The 14799-nt window shown below is 54.5% G+C and overlaps 1 protein-coding gene across 2 annotated transcripts in view; it reads right to left on the bottom strand.

Moving 5' to 3' along the window:
* The window catches only part of LOC144739613 (cyclic AMP-dependent transcription factor ATF-6 beta-like), a 43133-nt gene extending 39133 nt beyond the window's left edge, over positions 1-4000 (bottom strand). Inside the window, exons 1-2 of one of the 2 annotated variants that reach the window (XM_078622533.1) lie at positions 3508-4000; positions 479-561 (exon numbers count right to left, since the gene is read on the bottom strand). In XM_078622533.1, coding sequence (XP_078478659.1) covers positions 479-561; positions 3508-3553 — 129 coding nt within the window. In that variant the 5' untranslated portion in view covers positions 3554-4000. Of the gene's footprint in view, positions 1-478; positions 562-3488 lie in introns of both variants that reach the window. The other variant, XM_078622534.1, reaches the window with a different exon arrangement.
* Between the last annotated feature and the right edge of the window lie 10799 nt (positions 4001-14799).

Below are 14799 nucleotides of genomic sequence, written 5' to 3' on the forward strand. Positions count from 1 at the left end.
GCAGCAGCGGCAGTAGCGGCTGCTGCATTTTCACACCGTGTTCTCATTTTTCAATGCGTTTACAGATAACTGTTGGAATTTATATTCTTGGTTCTTTCGGTAAAGTCACGTAGAAGGCAAATAATAAAATAATAAAAATATAAAACAATACAATTCTCACGACGTTTCGACTGCAACACAAGCAATCATCCCTTCTACGTTACTTTACCGAAAGAACCAAGAATATGAATCCCTGCAGTCACGAAAGCTTTAAATCAAAAATGTTGGAATTTATTTTTGTCTTCACATTGGTTGTTACTTGTCTATTATATCTGCTTCATATGGGGGGCTCCACACCCCCCTTGTGGCCGACGAGACATACCTATGGGGCAAACACACCCACCCCCGCCAGAGTCGCGCCCCTGCGTGCGAGCGAATGAGCGAACGAGTGAGCGATTGAGCGATCGAGTGCATGAGCGAGCGATCGAGGTCCACGCACCTCCATGTCCCTCTTGAGCGCGCGGAAAATGTCGTTGAGTTCGTTGAGATCCATCTCCTCCTCCAGATCGAAGTTCCCCATCTCTACATAGAGAGACACAGATGCACCCGGGTAGCCTTTAACACAGACTGTTGGGGCAGTGCTGTTTACGTGCACACACACACAACAGCAGCAACCACCTATCACCAAGTGGCAGTGACAGAGGTTCAGATGGTACCGCTCCAGCTCCTCACAGCGGAGTGAGTCTATGGGTCTCTGTGTGATTCTATGGATCTCTGTGCGAGTCTATTGGTCTCTGCATGAGTCTATTGGTCTTCGTGAGTCTCTGGGTCTCTGCGTGAGTCTATGGGTCTCTGTGTAGGTCTATGCGTGTCTGTGTGGGTATCTGGGTCTCTGTGTGAGTATCTGGGTCTCCGTGTGAGTTTATGGGTCTCTGTGTAGGTCTATGCGTGTCTGTGTGGGTATCTGGGTCTCTGCGTGAGTCTATGGGTCTCTGTGTAGGTCTATGCGTGTCTGTGTGGGTATCTGGGTCTCTGCGTGAGTCTATGGGTCTCCGTGTGAGTTTATGGGTCTCTGTGTGAGTCTATGGGTCTCTGCGTGAGTCTATGGGTCTCTGTGTGGGTCTATGCGTGTCTGTGTTAGTATCTGGGTCTCTGTGTGAATCGACAGCCAGGCCACGTGTCTGTCCTGAGGCCCATCACCACCGTCAAGCTCGAGAAGCAAATCACCGGGGTCTCGGAATCCCCAGAGGAAGTTTTATGTGGAGGCAGCTGTAGTGGTCACATGGGGGAGAGGGGGGGACGAGGGGATGTCGGGGTGTAGCACGTGACCCCACGGACAACACAGCACCACCACCACCGCTACAACAAAGACAAAGATCTCCCGTGTAATATTTACAGATTGTTGGGGCAAGTGCTGTTAGCGAGCACCTATGAAGGCCGACACGGCACACGAGGGGGTGGGTGGCCAACACCACTCCCACTCCCGACCGCCTTTGTCTCCCCAGCGGCGATGTTTACACATCGCACCAAGTACTCATTTGAGGCTGAGTCTACCTAGGGGAGGCCCAGGGCCGGTTCAGATAATCACTATTACTGGTGTTGGCCGTGAGCGGGAATCGAACCTGGGTCGCCAGGTTCGTAGTACAGTGCTCATCGCTACACTACCGCTCCCCACACTACACCACCACTACCACAACAATCACCCCTAACGCCACTACCACAACAATCACCCCCTAACGCCACTACCACAACCATCACCACAACCATCACCACTACCACCACTACCACAACCTTCCCCCCTAACGCCACTACCAGAACCATCACAGCCACCACCACTACCACAACCACCACTACCACAACCATCACCACTACCACAACCATCACCACTACCACAACCATCCCCCCTAACGTCACTACCGCAACCATCACAGCCACCACCACTACCACAACCATCACCACTACTACCACTACCACAACCATCACAGCCACCACTACCCCGAACAGCTCATCTCAGGTAACACTGTACAGTAGTTACCCCTGTGTGTGTGTGGTTACCTTGTGTCTGTGGTTACCCCTGTGTTTGTGGTTACCCCTGTGTTTGTGTGTGGTTACCCCTGTGTTTGTGTGTGGTTACCCCTGTGGGGTGAGTGGTTACCCCGTGGGGTGTGTGGTTACCCCTGTATGTGTGGTTACCCTGTGTGTGGTTATCCTGTGTGTGTGGTAACCCCTGTGGGGTGTGTGGTTACCCTGTGTGTGTAGTTACCCTGTGTGTGTGGTTACCCCTGTGGGGTGTGTGGTTACCCTGTGTGTGGTTACCCCTGTGGGGTGTGTGGCTACCCTGTGTGTGTGGTTACCCGTGTGTGGTTACCCTGTGTGTGTGTGGTTACCCCTGTGGGGTGTGTGGTTACCCTGTGTGTGTGTAGTTACCCTGTTTGTGGTTACCCCTGTGGGGTGTGGGGTGTGTGGTTACCCTGTGTGTGTGTGGTTACTCTGTGTGTGTGGTTACCCCTGTGGGGTGTGTGGTTACCTTGTGTGTGTAGTTACCCTGTGTGTGTGGTTACCCCTGTGGGTGTGTGTGGTTACCATGTGTGTGTGTGGCTACCCTGTGTGTGTGTGGCTACTCTGTGTGTGGTTACCCCTGTGTGTGTGTGGTTACCCCTGTGTGTGTGGTTACCCTGTGTGTGTGGTTACCCCTGTGTGTGTGGCTACCCTGTGTGTGTGGTTACCCCTGTGTGTGTGTAGTTACCCGTGTGTGTGGTTACCCCTGTGTGTGGTTACCCTGTGTGTGTGGTTACCCTGTGTGTGTGTGGGGTTACCCTGTGTGTGTGTGGGGTTACGCCTGTGTGTGGGGTTACCCGTGTGTGTGTGGTTACCCGTGTGTGGTTACCCTGTGTGTGTGTGTGGTTACCCCTGTGTGTGGTTACCCCTGTGTGTGTGGTTACCCTGTGTGTGTGTGGTTACCCTGTGGGTGTGTGGTTACCCCTGTGGGTGTGTGGTTACCCCTGTGGGTGTGTGTGGTTACCCTGTGTGTGTGGTTGCCCTGTGTGTGTGGCTACCCTGTGTGGGGATACCCGTGTGTGGGGATACCCGTGTGTGTGGTTACCCTGTGTGTGTGGTTACCCGTGTGTGTGGTTACCCTGTGTGTGTTTACCCTGTGTGTGTGGTTACCCCTGTGTGTGTGGTTACCCCTGTGTGTGGTTAACCTGTGTGTGGTTACCCTGTGTGTGTGTGGTTACCCTGTGTGTGGTTACCCGTGTGTGTGTGGTTACCCGTGTGTGTGGTTACCCTTGTGTGTGGTTACCCGTGTGTGTGGTTACCCGTGTGTGTGGTTACCCGTGTGTGTGTGGTTACCCCTGTGTGTGGTTACCCCTGTGTGTGTGGTTACCCTGTGTGTGGTTACCCGTGTGTGTGGTTACCCGTGTGTGTGGTTACCCGTGTGTGTGTGTGGTTACCCGTGTGTGTGTGTGGTTATCCGTGTGTGTGTGGTTACCCTGTGTGTGTGTGGTTACCCTGTGTGTGTGTGGTTACCCCAGTCGTCCACACCCAGGTGGTTGGGGGCTAAGAACGACTCCATGGCTGGGGCCGCGTCGCGCGGACGCGGCCAGTCCAGAGGGTGACGAGGAGCAGAGGGCGAGTGAATGGGTGAAGGAGGCGAGCGAGTGAATGAGTGAAGGAGGGAGACGGCGAGTGAATGGGTGGAGGCGAGCGAGTGAATGAGTGAAGGAGGGAGACGGCGAGTAAATGGGTGAAGGAGGCGAGCGAGTGAATGAGTGAAGGAGGGAGACGGCGAGTGAATGGGTGAAGGAGGCGAGCGAGTGAATGGGTGAAGGAGGGAGACGGCGGGTGAAGGAGGGAGACGGCGAGTGAATGAGTGACGAGGCGAGTGAGTGAATGAGTGAAGGAGGGAGACGAGGCGAGTGAATGAGTGAAGAAGGAGGGAGACGAGGCGAGTGAATGAGGCAGCGCTAGGGACACGTCAGTGCCGTGCGGCCACCGCTTCCGGGTCGTGACGTCACGGGGTCGAGCCAGAAATAGAGCGCGAGCACGTGACCCGCACATCAACAACAACCGCCATTCGCCACTGGCGGTGACGTCACCACGACGCTTGTACCAGGCTAAGTGCGCTTTGAGGCTGCCACGTGAAGTGTCGAACACCCGCTCGCAGGAGGTCACGGGGCAGACCCAGGTGCCACGGGTCGACTGACTGAGATGACCGAGATGACTGGCTGATGCACCACCTGTGCCCCCTACTGTGCCAACTTGCTGTGCTTTAGCTACCCGGCGCTCCGCTCGTTGTTGTGAGCGTCGCTCCTCCGCCCTCCGTTGTTGGAGGGCGACTGCCTCCAACTGCCCAGTAGCGTCCTTCACGATCCTCCTCCACAGAGCTCGATCTTGACACCGCTGGTACCAGTCATCGGCAAGTCCACTCAGCTCCACATCCTCCTGCACCACATCACTCCATCTCGTCTCTATCCCGTGCCGCGCCCGTTTTGCCCCCTCGATCCGTCCGAACAAAAGCTGTTTAGGCATGCGGTGGCTGGGCATGCGGGCTACATGACCCAGCCAACGCAGACTTGCCTGCTGGAGGAGCTCACTGATGGGACTTTGTCCAGATCTTTCAAGGATTTGTGAGCTCCTCACACAATACAACCTGGTTAAACCCAGGATGGATCGTAGGCAGGCCAGCCTAAATGTTTCCAACCGGCGAAGATGTTCCATTAGGGGTGTCCACGTTTCGCAAGTGTAGAGAAGGGAGGGAATGACCGTGGCCGAGAAGACTTGAAGCTTCGTGCGGAGAGACAGACCAGGTAGCTTCCACACAGCGTTACGCAACCGATAAAAAGATATTGCCGCTCGACTGATTCGGAGTGAGACCTCTGCTGTTAAACTGGAGCCGGTCATAAGCACACTGCCCAGGTATGGGAAACTCTCCACTCTCTCCACTACTGCCCCATCACCGATTGGGAGTTGTGGGGGTGGAGTGTCCGATGGTACAAAATACCCAGGCAGGTGCTTAGTTTTGGTGGGGCTGATGGTAAGGCCCCACCTCTTAGTGGCACGCTCCAGTCTCAGCAGCAGCATCTCCAACTCCTCCTTTGAATGAGCAGCTATTACCAAATCATCGGCATACATAACGTGGTTGACCAATAGGGAGCCATCCCTTGATCGCACCCGGGCATCGATCAGCCTCCCATTATATCTATGTAGAGGTGTTACAGGAGGGCGAACAAACACACCAGGGGTGGTTATGCCCGCACGCGGAAGGGTACTTACATCCACGTCCGCATCGTTTAGCATGGGAAGCTGAAACAGCGCTGTGATCCCCCACGGCCCCACCCCTCGGGGGTGAGTTGCTATATAAGGCATTGAGCTGGTGGGCTCGGGGACGAGTGTTAGCTTTAACCAGTGAAGCAAGAAGACCGGCTAGATAGGCCCTGGGACTCCCCTGGATCGCTGTCCTTCCAAGGACCGACCAGGGCAAGCCAGTGGCGTGGGCCCGAGAGCCCAGAGCCGATGCTCTTGTAAGAGCCGGTCTGGTGACTCAGGGTGCTGTGATCCCAGCTTGACCAGTGCGAGATCAGCTAGCCTCCCCTAGCTCTGTAGTGGAGGACCTGGGAGTAGGCTAGCCGAGATAGAGATCGTGGGATCTCCCTGTTAGACAGGTGAAGGGGCCGATACCCCTTCGAGTGTTGTATACCTGTATAGAGTGGAACGGTTAATAAATAAGTGTGCCTCCGACTACGTCGTCCAAGTCTCTCTTCAACCTACTACAACTGGAGTCAGAAGTGGTCTTCTAAAGATGGACACAAGATGGACGGCTCGTACCAAGGAACCTGGGGAGGAGGACACCTCGGCCGACTCAGAGCCTGAAATCGCCGAGGGCGAATCCGAGCAACCGGGGCCGAGTCCACCCACACCGCAGCGGCCGGACGGGTGGGGACCGTCGGCTGACGGACTGCGGGTGGCCCACTCCCGCCTGGCGGAGCTACTCTACGCGGCAGCCGCCACGTTGGAGGAAATCACTCGCCTGGGGGTTGGAGGAGCAGCACGGGGTGACGTCGGACGACTCGCAAAGCCAGTTCCCGCCATTTCAACGGGGCTGGAGGTTGGATTTGCCGCCATCACTACAGTGGGTGCTGAGGGCGGGGCCGGGCTACATCATGTGACCGACAGTCGCCGACCAGAAGCCGCCACGTCATCACCAGTGGCCGGCGACGGCAAACACCAATCAGCGGCCAGCACGTCACCAGCGGTGCGACCGCCAATGGCGTCCGCCATTCCCGCCGATACTGTACTGATTGGCGGGAACAACGGTTGGCGATCTACGGCTACGGAGGCCACGTTCCAGCAGCGATTGCCGGTCCTCAAAGAGTTTGTGGCGGAAGATGGCGACTGGGGAGCCTTCCAAAGACGCTTTCTCACCCACCAAGAAATGTCGCGATGGACGGACGACGAGGCGCTACGCGCGCTGCCGGCGATGCTGGACAGTGACGCCTTCGCCACTCTTACTACGGCGCCGAGATCGGCGTGCACCATGCTGCATGCGGCGCTTCGACTCCTGTCTGCAGTCTACGGACCACCTTCTGACTGCAGACAGCTGTTTTACGATCGTCAGCGGGGCGCCAAGGAATCGCCCCTGGCATACCGCACAGCTCTCCTGGCCCTGGCGAAGACGGCTTTCCCGCGGATGGACGAGGAAGGGGTGGACGCTATGGTGGCGGAGAAGATATTGCTGTTGGCGGACGATTTGGACATCGTAATCTTGGCGCAAGACGACAAAGAGATGTGTTCCCTGCGGGCCGCATGGCACATCCACGCAAACTTGCTATCCCAGCGTCGCAAGGCCAGCAAGGCGGCGGCCAGGCATGCCATGGCTGCAACCAGCCTCCCATCGGAAGAGGTCTGCGCTGTGGGTCGCCCGACGGAGTGGAGATCCGGGGGCCGGCCAGCTCGGGACGGGCCGAGCCACCAAGATCAGCCCAAGCCGTCTGGGGCACTCACGCGGTGCTACAACTGTTGGCTCCGGGGCCATGTGGCTTCGGGATGCCGGGCTCCTCGACAGCGCGGTGCAACGCCTCGGCCGGACGACGCGTCTCTACCCAAGGCTTCGCAGCAAACTCCGGCAAGTCGTGGCACCCCACATGTTTGGCCTATTCACACACCTGTGACACACTCATGCACTGCAACGAACAGGGTTCAGAAATCGCCTGTTGTTGCGTCTAAATGTGCCGCGATGGGGAGGGCGTTCCAACCGGACCCGTGGTCTGAGTTGGCGCACCGCGTTGTTGCCGTGTCGGCGGGGTCGTCGGTCGTTGTGGGGCATATTGATGGGGTTGAGGTGCGGGTCTTAGTTGATACGGGGGCATCGGCGACCATTGTGTCCGATTTAATTTATAACATTCTTCCCGTTCAAAGCCGTCCTTTGCTCCCCATTGATGTTCCATGCTATGCTGCCAACGGGGGCTCGCTGGGCATTATCGGTCAGATCCGCGCGCAAATTTGTATTGGGGACATCAAATTATCTGGGCCGGTATTGGTCTCCTCCTCACTGGCAGTTCTGTGCCTGTTGGGGACGAATTTCTTGGCCAAAATGCCAATTCGAATCTTGATCGACCAGGGTTGCATCGAACTCCCATCGAGCCGACGTATGATGTTCTTGTCTTCCCCCGCTACTGTCCGTACGGCATTTGCGACGGTACAAGCGCTCGTTACAAGGACGGTACGCGTACCGCCGGGGGCTCAGATGCTCATGCCTCTTAAGCTGCGGCGACCATTCGCTAAGGGGATTGGGGATCGGGGTGTTCTGTTGGGACCGTCTAGGGCCGGAGTCAACGGACCTGATTTAATAGCGACCCAGACCATTGTGAAAGGGGACGGGGAACCCTTCATCGCGGTCCTCAATGTTGGGTTGCGAACAGCTGTGGTTCCTCAAGGGACCGTGCTTGCGTACGCAATGCTGGTACCCTGTGAGGAACCGGTCATTGGAAATGTGAGCACCACTCCATCGTCGCAACCGCATTCGGACCGTGATGAGGGATGGCTGGATGCGTTTTGCGCGGGATCAACGGACCTGTCCGACTCACAGCGTGAGAAGCTACGAACCCTTCTGCGCGAGTTTTCCGACGGTTTTAGTCGACACAAATATGATATTGGCTGTACTAAACTGCTGAGACACCATATTGACACGGGTGGCAGCGCACCAATCTGCCAAAATCCTTTTTTGTTGCGTCCCGCCGAAAAGGATCATGTCAAATCGGCTGTAGACGACATGCTAGCTGCGGATATAATATCCCCTTCTACCAGCCCTTGGGGTGCACCCATCGTGTTAGTGAAAAAACACGATGGCTCCTTGTGGTTTTGTGTTGATTTTCGTTGGCTAAACAAGATCTCCGTAGCCGATGCATATCCGCTCCCTCGGATGGATGAATCGCTTGACGCCCTGGCGGGGGCGCGGTTCTTCTCCACATTGGATTTACTGTCAGGGTTCTGGCAGCTCCCTCTGGATGATGAATCTAAACCTAAAACAGCTTTCCGTATGCCGCACGGCCTATTCCAATTTAACCGCTTGCCGATGGGGCTCCACTCAGCACCGGCAACTTTCCAGCAATTAATGGAATTGGTCCTGGCTGGGTTGCAATGGGATTCGTGTTTGATTTACTTAGACAATATCATCGTCTTTAGTAAAACATTCGACGGACACTTCCAGAGGTTGCGGGCTGTTTTCCTCAAAATGCAGGCTGCTAATTTGAAATTCAAGCCGCAGAAATGTAATTTGCTCCGCGAACCGGTGCGGTATTTTGGCCACATTGTCGGACGGTCAGGTATTGCCACAGATCCCGCCAAAACGCAGTGTGTCAGCTCCTGGCCGACTCCCACCTCGGTGGGGGAGGTCAGGAGTTTCATTGGTTTCGTGTCGTATTACCGACGGTTTGTTGCCGATTTCGCGACGATCGCTAAACCCTTACATGCCTTGACATCAAAAGGGGTCAAGTTTCACTGGGGACAGGAGGAGGCTGCTTTTCGCTCCCTTCGGGACGCCCTAGTGGTGGCCCTGCCATTAAGTTATCCCGACTTTTCTAAACCCTTCTTGCTCGATACGGACGCAAGCAACACGGGAATTGGGGGCATGCTTTCCCAGGTTGTTGGGGGTGTAGAGCATGTAGTAGCATATGGCAGTCGGGTTTTGTCTCTGGCGGAACAGAGGTACTGTGTTACCCGTCGGGAACTGTTGGCAATCGTTTACTTTGTTCAGCAATATCGCCCATATCTGTACGGTCGCCATTTCACCGTCCGCACAGCTCATGCGGCGCTGCAGTACGCCTTGCGGGTTCAACAGCCATCGGGACAATTGTCCCGATGGTTGGAGATTCTCCAAGACTTCGACTTTGAGACTACATATCGTAAGGGCGTTCGCCACACATACGCAGATGCTCTGTCGCGTTTGCCGCCCACCTCCGAGTGCGCTTGCCTCCTGGGTTCGGGGCGTTGCAGACCTCCGAATGTAATCTCGGATTCGGTCCTTGGGGCCGCCGCTGATGCACCTTTAATTGTGGGTCTTATTGAGCAAGAAGGGAGGGATTCTTTGTTGGGATTATCTGTTGCGGAGTGGGGGCGCCTCCAAATGGAGGACACCTCCCTCCTCGCGTTGCGCCGTCGCATCGGGGGGTGCAAAATGTCGACTCGTGGTGGTTGGTCCAGGGTCTCCTGATGCATTGGGATGGGAGGTCCCGCCGACACCGGCTGGTGGTGCCTTCCACACTGAGGGTTAGAGTGGTGTGGGCTGCTCACGAGCGACTCCTACACCTGGGGACTCACAAAACCCTTGCCATGCTCCAGCTGGATTTTTCTTGGCCGGGCATGGCAAGGGACGTGGATGATCTTGTAGGGTCTTGTACTCAGTGCGCGCAATGGAAGCCACCAGCAAGGGGGTCCAACCCACCATTGCAGTCTATCAAGGTTTCCCGGGTTAACAAACTCGTCGCACTTGATATTTTGGGCCCATTCCCCGCTACACCTAGGGGAAATAAATACCTATTGACCAGGGTGGAATATTTTACGTGATGGCCTATGGCCTGGCCCCTCGCCAACCAGTCAGCAGCAGCCATCGTGGAGGCCTTTGTCCAGGGCTACGTCCTCGACAAAGGTACTCCGGAGCGGCTGCTGACCGACTAGGGGAAAAATTTCTTGGGTAAACTTCTCTACGAAGTGTGCGAGCTCCTGGGTATGAACAAAATCCGTACCTCCCCATATCATCCTCAAACTGACGGGATGGTGGAGTGTCTGCATCGGACTATCACGTCCATGCTGTTCCAACAGGTGTCTGAATCCCAGACCGACTGGGACCTTCACATTCCGGGCGTTTTGGTGGCCTACAGAATGGCTCCTCATGCGGCGACCGGATTTTCGACCTTCTTCCTAATGTACGGTCGCGAGGCTAACCCGCCTGTCGCGACTCAGCTGCGGATCTCGGCGCCGCATGCGAAATCCAAATTGGTCGACCATGTCAAATTCAACATCTCTAAATTGACAGAGGCACGGGAGGCGGCCATCCAAAATTCAGACCTCCGCCAGAGGGCGAATTAAAGGCTCAGGCTGGGCCGGGTACATGTACTCCAGTGGAAACCGGGTGACAAGGCGTGGTTGCACTGTCCCCAAGTTCCGCTGGCGACCTCCTCCAAGCTGTTGCGGCCATGGCGGGGGCCTGTGGAAGTGGTGCAGGTCTTGCGGCCACAATGTGTACGCATCCGGTGGGGGAAGCGTCGGTGGTTCGTGCACCCCTCGCGGTTGAAACCGTTCGTTGCGCCCCATGTTCCTACTACACTCACACATGGCCAAACATGTGAGGGGTCCACCGACTCCCGGAGTCCGACTTCGCTGCATTCGCCTGACTTGTCACCGACTGTTCCGCCTCCAGGTGCACCAGGATTGACGTGCTCGCGACCGTCAACCCCTCCCAGGGGGGGGTCGGGGGTCGTTCGTCGGCAAAGCCAGACACTCTCGCACCCGGGGCTGCCCATTGTGACGGTCCCGCTGCAAGAACGCGCGCTAAAACGCGCAGGCTTTTGTGAGGTCGGCCGCTCGTGCAGCCTTTGCTGGGATCGCGGGGGTGAGGGGTCCTTGAAATTGTACATATGTTGTTTTTTTTACGGGATGGGGTATTTATTGGGGGGGTGCGTCGGGATATTTTTCTCTCTCTCGGTTGTTGTTCTTGTTGTTGTTGTTTTTACGCGAGGCACACACGGGTAAAGGGGGGGAGATGCATCTTTATTGTGAATTTTGTTGCAGCCGGGACGGCTGCGGGCTGTACAAGGGGGGGTGATGTAGAGGTGTTACGGGAGGGCGAACAAACACACCAGGGGTGGTTATGCCCGCATGCGGAAGGATGCTTACATCCACGTCCGCATCGTTTAGCCGGGGGGGCTGAAACGGCGCTGTGATCCCCCACGGCCCCACCCCTCGGGGGGGGAGTTGCTATATAAGGCGTTGAGCCGGTGGGCTCGGGGTTGAGTGTTAGCTTTAACCAGTGAAGCAAGAAGACCGGCTAGAGAGGCCCTGGGACTCCCCTGGATCGCTGTCCTTCTAAGGACCGACCAGGGCAAGCCAGTGGCGTGGGCCCGAGAGCCCAGAGCCGATGCTCTTGTAAGAGCCGGTCTGGTGTGTCAGGGTGCTGTGATCCCAGCTTGACCAGAGCGGGATCAGCTAGCCTCCCCTAGCTCTGTAGTGGAGGACCTGGGAGTAGGCTAGCCGAGATAGAGATCGTGGGATCTCCCTGTTAGACGGGTGAAGGGGCCGATACCCCTTCAAGTGTTGTATACCTTGGCCTGTATAGAGTGGAACGGTTAATAAATAAGTGTGCCTCCGACTACGTCGTCCAAGTCTCTCTTGAACCTACTACATCTACACTGGTACACACATATACATACACATACACAAAGACAAAGATCCCCTGTGTAGCGAGCCCCTATGAAGGTCGGCACGGCACACGAGGGTGTGGGTGGCCAGCACCACGCCCGGCCGCCTTTGTCTCCCTAGTTGCGATGTTTACTACACACCGCACCAGGTACTCATTTGAAGCTGAGTCGACCTAGGGGAGGCCCAGGACTGGTTCAAATAATCGTCACCAATTGGCCGTGAACAACAACACATACACAACACCAACAGATACACAACAACACAACACATACACAACAACACACACCAACACATACACAGCAACAACACATACCAACAGATACACAACAACAACACATACTCTTTGGTTCTTTCGGTAAAGTCACATAGGTATAAAATAAAATTAATCAATCACAACAACACACCAACAGATACACAACAACAACACACACCAACATATACACAACAACAACAACATACACCAACACATACACAACACAACAACAAATACACAACAACGACACACACCAACACATACACAACAACAACACACCAACACATACACAACAACGACACACGACACACAACAACAAATACACAACAACGACACACACTAACAGATCTATCCTGTCTGTGCCCCAATCGTCAGATCCAACTGACCACCAGGTGGTGATCAGTTGACAGCTCTTCCCCTCTCTTCACCTGAGTGTCCAGAACATGCGGCCTTGGGTCCGATGATACAACTATCAAGTCAATTATTGACCTTTGGCCCAAGGTTCTCTGGTACCAAGTACACTTATGAGCATCCTTGTGTTCGAACATGGTGTTTGTTATTGACATTCCAAGACTCGCGCATAATTCCAATAATATCTCATCATTCGGGTTCAGAACGGGGGGGGGGCATTCCTCCCAATCACGCATCTCCATGTATCTCCATCATTTCCCACGTGAGCATTGAAGTCGCCCAGTAAAACTATGGAGTCGGTAGGCAGCAATCTTTCGAGAACCGCACCCGTCCCCAAGAAGGCCAAATACTCTGAACTGCTGTTTGGTGAAGACCCGATGTCTCATTGAGGCAACCCTCTCATCCACTGGCACAAACTCCAACTGAACAGCGCCAAGCCAGGTGCTTATGAGTATCCCCACACCTTGTCAGGGTTATTCTGGAATAGGAGAGAGACCACTCCCAATAGAGAAGGTTGGTACCAGTGCCAATGCTGTGTGTGTAGGTGAGGCCCACGATATCTAGTCGATACCTTTCCACCAGCTCCGGCTCCTTCCCCGCCCAGTGACGTGACATTCCACGTCCCAATAGCTAGTGTCCATTGCCCAGGTCCAGTCCGTCCGAGACCATCCCTCCCCCTGTCATACTGGCATTGCACCCGCCCCTCACCATTCACCCAAAGGATGGTGGGCCAACAGGACGGCGCTACATAGCCATTTCGGGCTGGGCTCGACCGGGTTACGTGGGTCACCCGGCCACCAGGTGCTTACCGGCGAACACCACCCCCAGGCCTGGCTCCAGGGGGTCTCTTTATATTTAAGAACAATTCATAAGGTGTTTTTGTTTGGACCGTTATTTGTCTGGAACCTCTCCCCAGACCTGTTTGCCAACAGGAGAGCCTACCAGGAGTACAAGACGCCAGGCGACGTAGCTCTGAATGTCATTGGAACTCACAAACCTCACCACCACGATAAGGTTACGATCCTTCGGTGTGGCCAGCACTAATCTTCTGCTTCAAAATATTTTTTAAGGAACATTTATAATGTTAAGGGAAGGAAACAAAGTTTTTCCAAAACGTTGGTGCTGCAATGGCAAAGGCTTTGTGTCACCTATTCCAATTCTTGTTCTTGGGATAGGAGGAGGAGGATCTCCACCTGGACACGCCTTAGGTTTCTTAGATTTGATAATGGGGTTAATGAATCAGCTAAGTATAGCGCAGATTTGACAATAAGCACTTTATGGATGAACAGTGCCCAATGTAGATGCCTTCAAGTGATGAGAGATTGGATTTTAAGTAGAGGTCACAAGTAGAGGTCTGTTTCGTAATTCATTAGGAGCTTATCTGTAAGCAGCATAACCGTAGTCAAACAGTAGTAGAAAGATAGCTTCAATAATTTGCAGGTGTAATAGAATGGGGAATGCAAAGTTTTAGTTTCGGTATAAAAATCTAAAGTTTTATTTTATGTTCTTTAAGATGTAATCAATATGGGGTTGGAATGTACGTTTTTAATATATTAGTAAACCCAAGTATTGGAAGCATTCTGTTCAATTATGGTGTTTCTGATATCAGTAATAGGTGAAGAAAATGAAACCGGATTTTTGTTTGAGGAAACGACCATGATCTTCGTTTTTTAAAGGATTTAGGAGCAATTTTAGTGGTGACAGTTGATGGTGAATACATTGTTTTATTGTGTTGGAGATTCTGTTTGACTCCGTGAAAAGATTTACCTGATACTAGTGTAGTGGGCTCAAACAGAGATTCAGACGTATTCTTGGAGGCAACACATGTGTAGGGGTGTTACGGGAGGGAAACGGACAAGCACACAGGGGTGTCCACATCCACGTCCGCAAACAGTTACCACCCTGGGGGGCTGAGGGGGGATGCTGGGATCCCACACAGCCCCACCCCTCGGTGGCAAATTGGTATAAAAGGCGGGGAGCGAGAGGGCTCGTGGTTCAGTGTTGGAAAACTAACGAGTGAAGAACCAGTGAAGACTAAAGACCGGGCAGATAGGCCCTGGAACTCCTCTGACTCGCCGTCCTTCTCAGGACCGAGCAGGGCAAGCCAGTGGCGTGGCCCCAGAGCCTCAGAGCCGATGTTCTTCTAAGAGCCGGGTCTGTCTGGTTGGGTGTCGTGACCTGTGCCTTGACCAGGGCTGGGTCAGATAGCCTCCCCTAGCACCCTTAGCGGAGGACCTGGGAGC

Source organism: Lampetra planeri, unplaced genomic scaffold (genome assembly GCF_965212315.1).
Source record: "Lampetra planeri unplaced genomic scaffold, kcLamPlan1.2.h2 scaffold_160, whole genome shotgun sequence".
Taxonomy (NCBI): Eukaryota; Metazoa; Chordata; class Hyperoartia; order Petromyzontiformes; family Petromyzontidae; genus Lampetra; species Lampetra planeri.